General features: G+C 35.2%; 1 protein-coding gene across 1 annotated transcript; it reads left to right on the top strand.

Moving 5' to 3' along the window:
• The first annotated feature begins 1,087 nt into the window (after positions 1-1,087).
• On the top strand, positions 1,088-3,535 carry LOC111411946 (cytochrome P450 703A2-like). Its single transcript, XM_023042641.1, has 3 exons — positions 1,088-1,467; positions 1,892-2,512; positions 2,786-3,535. The coding sequence occupies exons 1-3, from the start codon at positions 1,180-1,182 to the stop codon at positions 3,422-3,424; spliced, it is 1,548 nt and encodes a 515-aa protein (XP_022898409.1). The 5' UTR covers positions 1,088-1,179; the 3' UTR covers positions 3,425-3,535.
• Positions 3,536-7,996: the final 4,461 nt, after the last annotated feature.

Genomic DNA, 7,996 nt, shown 5'->3' with positions numbered 1-7,996 from the left:
TACAAGCAAAATAATTTGTATAATCTCGTATATTTATTATTCAAGTATGAAATATACAAGTATATTTTTCCTAGATGACACAATACTATTATGCAATTGTAAAAGAATTTGTAATTATTTTCTTATATCATGAAAATATTTCTAGATATTGCTTCAAAAACTTTCCAAAAAATTAAAATTCATACACTAATAAAAATATGATAAATGCAAAATTCGTGTAATGCACGTGATAGTCATTGTGCGGACAAGGTATATTTCTTTTTTTACTTCGCACTAAACAGAGAGTTAGTCAATTCTTCGCATTATGTGGAGAGTTTTTTCTTCCTTTTTTACTCTACATATGGTTTATCATCTTTTCGCACTGTGTTGAGAGTTTATTTATTTATTTTTTTTAAAGTTCATGTGCTGAGAGTTTTTTTGTTTTTTTTACTCATGACAATTTATATTTACTAATTTTTTTTTTTAATGCTAGTGGCATGATGTGTGGAAGAACATTTATTTGACATAAACAAAATAAAAAATAAAAAAATATTATGCATAGTAAAATTGGATTAATTTACTATTGCGTCAATAGTAGTTAGACAAATATTTTTTTCCAAACGTATGTTACTCCCCAATATTATTCTCTTCTTCAAAAATGAGTTCAACTAATTATTTTTTATTGGTTAAATTGACCTCTCTAATTTAATGCGTTGGGCCCATGGTAGGTTCTACCTTCAACTTTTTCCCGGACTTTAACAACCAATTTTCCAACATCATGTTAGACAAATACACAATGTGAGTCGAGGAACACTAACCCAACTTACTTTACACGTTCATAACTATTACATACTCAAATGCAAATTTGACCGAGCAATTAAGTAATTTGAATTTCACTTCTCTTTTTTAAGTACAAATATTATCTATCATTCAAACTGCATGCTTTCCCTAAAATTGTATCAGTTAATCAAGAAAATAATAGCATGCCAAGATTATGAGATAGCTAACCACTCTTTACTATTATCTCAACAATAAATTAATTGAAAACCTTATTGCATCTATAAATTCATCATTTTCCTTTTCACTTTCTATCACAAAATGGCTGTGTAAATCTCATAATTCATCATCTAAATGACATTTTTTTTTTGCCATTTTCGCTGATGAATTATTTCTTCCCATAATTATTTTCTAACTAAGAAAATGATTGATCTTATCACTTTTATATCCATCCTTCTATGCTCATTTCTCACCTCAAAAATCATTACCTTATGGTTCAAAAAAGGGCCAGAAGAACGGGCCCAAAAGCTCCCTCCTGGACCTCCAAGATGGCCCATCTTTGGAAATCTTCTCCAGTTGGGCCAATTGCCTCATAGGGATTTTGCTACATTATGTGAAAAATATGGGCCATTGGTTTTTATCCGGCTTGGTAAGGTCGACGCCATCACCACCAACGACCCAGATATCATACGTGAAATACTTTTGCAACAGGTATTAACGTACCTCAAATCCTTATGTTGATTAATTATTTTAGTACGTAAGTTAAGTGGAATTTCATTATAACATTTCGTGAAAGGTGACTAATTTGAGAACACAAATCCTGAAATCCAACTGCTGGTTTGAGCTATAAGCCGATCGAATCGTCATTTAGAATTTTATGGTCTCCAGCCCTTGTTTGGTTAATTTAAAAAATTTGACTAAATTAATTTTAATAATATATTTCATGGGTCAACAATTTTTCAACCACACATTCTATTAAATATTATCAATATCTACTAAATTTGTGATGTTTATCTAAACCAAATAGGGGTTGAGTTTTGGAGTTCGATCTTAAACTTCTAACCTTATTTGTATGAGCAGCCATTAATTGCCGTTTTCATATTTAAGTGATGTGAAATTTTATCCTTAATAATAGGACGATGTCTTTGCCTCTCGACCCCGAACTCTAGCTGCGATTCATTTGGCTTACAACTGTGGCGACGTAGCATTGGCACCTCTTGGCCCGAAATGGAAGCGAATGAGGAGAATCTGCATGGAGCATCTATTGACAACCAAACGGCTTGAGTCTTTCACAAGTCACCGGGCCGACGAAGCCCAACATCTTGTTCGAGATGTATGGACCATGGCCCGAAAGGGAGATGCAATAAATTTGAGGGAAGTTTTGGGTACATTCTCCATGAACAATGTAACAAGAATGTTATTGGGGAAGCAATATTTTGGGGGCGAATCTTCGGGCCGGCATGAAGCCATAGAATTCATGCACATTACTCACGAATTGTTTTGGCTTCTAGGGTTGATTTATTTGGGTGATTATTTACCTTTCTGGAGATGGGTCGACCCATATGGTTGTGAAAAGAAAATGAAGGATGTGGAAAAAAGGGTTGATGATTTTCATGCAAAGATCATCAAAGAACATAGAGAAAGAAAGAGAAAAGACGATGAAAGTGACATGGATTTTGTTGATGTTTTATTATCTTTGCCAGGTGAAGATGGAAAAAGGCAAATGGATGACAAGGAGATTAAAGCACTTATTCAGGTCATTTTTGTCACATTTCAATTTTGGGTAGAGGATGTCTATTAACTATACGTGTATAATTTCATGGAAAATTCTACTTGTATAGATTTTTTTAAATAGATTGGCTTATAGATATAGAGTTGACAAGATTTCACAGGCTGGTTTAACTTTGTTTTTTGTCCAAAATATTGTGAAATCTTGCTAGCTCAGCAATCTGTAAATCAAGTGGTAAATCAGCATGTATAAATAGCATTTCTCTAATTTAATTCGTGTAACTGAATTTTCACATGATAGGATATGATAGCTGCTGCGACCGACACTTCGGCTGTGACCAATGAATGGGCAATGGCGGAGGTGATCAAGCACCCACGTGTCCTATACAAGATTCATCAAGAACTTGATACTGTTGTAGGGTCTAGTCGAACGGTGGTAGAGTCAGATTTGACACATCTTAATTATTTACGTTGCGTTGTACGTGAAACTTTCAGAATGCACCCGGCTGGACCATTTCTCATCCCTCATGAATCAACCCGAGCCACTGTGATCAACGGCTACTATATTCCAAAGAAAACACGCGTCTTCATCAACACGCACGCCCTAGGACGAAACACTAAGATTTGGGACAATGTGGATGAGTTTAGGCCGGAGAGACATTTATCGGCTGATGGGATCCGAGTTGAGATTAGCCATGGAGCCGATTTTAAGATATTGCCATTTAGTGCTGGCAAACGAAAATGCCCCGGGGCGCCACTTGGTGTGACGCTGGTGCTTATGGCTTTGGCTCGGCTTTTCCATTGCTTTGATTGGAGCCCACCTGATGGATTGAAGCCTGAAGATATTGATACAAGTGAGGTTTATGGTATGACTATGCCAAAAGCCAAGCCACTAATTGCTGTTGCTAAGCCACGTTTGGCTGCTCATTTATATCACTGATTAGTCGGATACATTAACTACTAATGTGACATAATACTAGAAGTATTGCAACGGCTATGAACTGTGGTAATGAAAGTTCCACAATGTTGAAATTCGTATTTTATTCTTTTTGCTTTTCAAGCGAAATAGTTGGCGCACACCTCATTTTTTCCTTTCATTTTCCGGTAAATTAGGGAGTTTAGATAGGAAATTTTGATTTAAAAATGAAAAACATACAAATAATAATGATCTCAATGACCGTGGAACTAATACTCCAAAAAGGGCAACGACACATATGGTGAAGATGAGCAAGGAACTGAAAAAAAAATACTTAAGTTCGAACTTACCATGAATCTCAATTGTTTTACCCATTGCTAATGTTCATGATGAGTTCTATGGATAGGGCCTTGCAGTCAGAATGGAGTTTTCCTTCCTTATATGGGCTTGGATCTTATTATTACAAAAGTAACATGGAAATTTCACGAAATGTGTCTTCTTTGGTTTTTTAAAGGAAATGAAAACACGATCTACAGACACATTTGGAATGGCTAAATGGTAATTTCTTCGATATTTCTGACTTCTAAAAGAGAGAAAATGATGTAGGATAATTTATTATCTTAAACCATCGGATCTTTCATATTAAATCATGAAGAAATTGAAGAACTCTAGCAGAAGCGTACCTGATCAGACATGGTTATATGCAAAATATACGTGTGATTTGGGGACCATAACCGTATTTATATAGTGATACCCTTTGACCTAATTCGGCCCCATCATAGAATTAGGATTTGGGCCCGATCTCTACACATATAGAACTCACACTTTAATTGGATACATTAAAACCCAAAATCGAAGCCTTATTAGATCTCTTTAATTTGATTTAACCGAATTCGATAACCTTTAATTTAATACACAATTATTCACATATATAAGCCCATCAATTGATTAAAAATCCTTACAATCTCCCACTTGGACTATATGTGTCACCTTATAATTGTGCATTAAACATAATCTTATGATTACTCAGAATTCTGCTATCATTATTGAATGCATCCCCAAAACAATCTTGTCCATCAATCATATCAACATAGGATCAAAACGACTTTCGCTACTTTCATATAGCTAAATCCATCAATGGTCACGTATATTGATACAACTGAATGACATAGATCAAACAATGATGTGTAGCATGAAAATCACATGTGATGTGATCTATAACATGCTTATTTCCAACTGATCCACCTTAATACCTTAGTAAAATCATTTTAAACAAGTTCAGAGATAATAAACCAAATAACTGAAAATAACTTTAACTATAAATCATATCCAAAATAACAGAACATGTGTCCAATAAGAAAAATAAAAATACAAACTCCCACTGAAACTAAATATCTGCAAGAGACATTATACTTATATGAGCAGTGTGCTCATGAAAGACTTTGGGTATCAATCCCTTAGTAAGCGGATTCGCAACCATGAAGTTTGTCCCAATATGCTCTATTGATACTTGTCCACTCTAAACTCTTTCTTTAACAGTCAGGAACTTGATCTCTATATGTTTTGACTTTGTCGAGCTCCTGTTGTTATTGGAATATAGCACTACTGATTTATTGTCACAAAATATCTTGAGCGATCTTTCTATATTGTCCACAATGCGCAACCCAATAACAAAATTGCGCAACCATATTCCATGATTTGATGCCTCATAACATGCTATAAACTCCATAGCCATGGTGGAAGTAGCTATGAGTGTCTGCTTAGCACTCTTCTAAGAAATAACACCTTCAGTAAGCAGGTAAATATAGCTTGAAGTGGATCTCATACTATCTTGGCATCTCGCGAAATTGGAATCAGAATAACCGACGATCTCCAACTGATCCGATCTCCTAGATGTGAGCATATAATCTTTTGTTCTCTGTAAATACCGCATGACCCATTTGGCTACTTTTCAATTATCCATTTTCGGGTTACTTAAATATCTCCATAGCATCCCAACAATGTACGCTATAACCGGACGCGTACAAATATGAGCATACATTAGACTCCCTATAGCTAACGAATAAGGAATCTTCTACATTTCTTTAATTTTCAAGTCATTTTTAGGGCATTGACTTAAACTGAACTTGTCTCCTTTAGCCACAAGGGTGTTACCTGATTTACAATCTTGTATGCTATATCTTTTGAGTACCTTTTCGATATAACTCTTTTGTGATAATCCAAGAATATCTCGAGAACGATATCGGTGTATCTGAATTTCTAATACGAAAGAAGCATCACCAAGATCTTTCATTTCAAAATTATTTGCTAGAAATCTCTTGGTTTCGTGCAATAAGCCTATATCATTGTTGGCAAGAAATATGTCATCGACATACAAGACCAGAAAAATATACTTGTGGTATATATAATTATCGACTAAATTCATCTCAAAATCAAATGAGATGATCACTTGATGAAACTTATAATACCATTGATGAGACGCTTGTTTGAGTCCATAGATGGATTTCTTTAGTTTACAAACCATTTGCTTTGTATCATCCGATACAAAGTTTTCTGATTATACCATATAAATTATTTCATCAATGTCACCATTGAGAAACGCTGTCTTAACATCCATCTGATGTAACTTAAGATCAAAATGTGCTACCAATGTCATTATAGTCCTGAAAGAGTCTTTCGAAAAAATTGGAGAGAAAGTCTTTTTATAATGTATGCCTTCTTTCTGTGTAAAGCCCTTTGTGACAAGACGAAACTTATACCTCTCTACATCACCCTTCGAATCCCTCTTGATCTTAAATATCCATTTGCAACCAATGGGTTTCGCACCTTCAGGCAATGGAACGAGGTCTTATACGTCATTGTGGTTCATGGACTTTATCTCTTCATTCATGGCATCGAGCCACTTTTGAGAGTTAGAACTTTTCATGGCTTGACGGAAGTTGATCGGATTATCTTCCACCATTCCAATGCCAACTTCATGTTCTTAGAGAAATACGATGTAATAATCCGAAACTGCACTTCTCCTCTCTCTCTAGTGGACCTTCTTAATGACATTGGTTCTTGAGGCTATAGAGTTTGTTCTTCTGGAACAATTTGTTGATCTTGAGAGAGAGGTATGACATTGTCTTGATTCGGAGTTGCTTCTTGAACAATGTTAGGGATAGAAACCTGATCATTGTCAATGAAAATTGGAGGAATTTCAACATAATCATCCTCAAAGACAAAGCCTGTAACCCTTTCTCCCCTCGCAAACTCAACATCCTCAAAGAATTGAGCATTTCCTATCTCGAAATTTGCCTTAGTTGTGGGATCATAAACTTGTAACCTTTGGACCTTTCAGAATATCACAAAATAGCAACTGATGGTCCTTGCGTTCAGTTTCTTTTCATTTGGCTTATAGGGCATTGCCTCAACAGGACACCCCCAAATGTGTATGTGTTTCAAATTAGGCTTCTTGTCCGTCCAAAGCTCATATGGGGTTTTATCAGTGGCCTTAGTTGGAACTCTGTTGAGTATATACGCTACAGTCTTTAACGCTTCACCCCAGAGAGATTCTGGTATGGTAGAATGACTAATCATACTCCTCACCATATCCTTAAGCGTTCCGTTTCTTCTCTCAACAACACCATTCATAGTAGGCAAACCCGACATAGTGTACTGTGGGACGATACCGCATTCCTTTAAGAATTTAGCAAATGGTCATGGACGTTATTTACCTGAATCGTCATATTTGCTATAGTATTCATCCTCACGGTCAGATCTGATGCTTTTAATCCTTTTGCCGAGTTGGTTCTCAACTTCGACTTTATAGTTTTTTGAATACATCTAGTGACTTTGATTTTTCATGAATGGGATATATGTAGTCATATCTGGAAAAGTTGTCTATGAATGTTATAAAATATTGTTGAACATTTCAAGAACCCGTAGGGAATGGTCCGCAAATATCCGTATGTATAAATTCTAAGACGTCCGAAGTCCTATTGACTTGAAATCTCCTTTTATTGGTTTGTTTTCCCTTTATACAGTTGACACACAAATCATAATCCGTGAAGTCAAGAGGGTCGAAAATTCCGTCAGACACAAGTCTCTCAATTCTCCTTTTGGAGATGTGACCTAATCTCTTGTGCCACAACGAGACAGAATTCTTATCGATTAATTTTGCCTTTACACCTCGAGTACTTACATGTAAGGATTCATTAAAAAAAGCAATTGTATCAATTGAATAAAGATTATCGTAACCTGATAAAAAATCGAAACCAACCAATTTTGAATCATGAAAAAAACTAAATTTTTTATTTCCAAATGAACAAGTATAATCAAATTTGTCCATAACAGAAATAGAAATCAAATTCCGTCTAAAAGATGATACAATAAATGTCTCAACAAGATCCAAATAAAATCCAGTTTTTAACAATGATCTAAATTTTCCTATTGTTTCTACTTTCACCTTCTTGCCGTCGCCAGCATAGATGTATCTTTCACTATCACTTGGTTTTCGACAACTCAGACAACTCTGCATAGACATACTGATGTGAGTTGTTGCACCAAAATCTATCCATCATGTATGTCTAGATACCAAAGTTAGATTAAACTCGG

The sequence above is a fragment of the Olea europaea genome, chromosome 16, assembly GCF_002742605.1.
Source record: "Olea europaea var. sylvestris chromosome 16, O_europaea_v1, whole genome shotgun sequence".
Taxonomy (NCBI): domain Eukaryota; kingdom Viridiplantae; phylum Streptophyta; class Magnoliopsida; order Lamiales; family Oleaceae; genus Olea; species Olea europaea.
The sequence above is the reverse complement of the archived record's forward strand: the minus strand, read 5'-3'. Positions and strand labels throughout refer to the sequence as shown.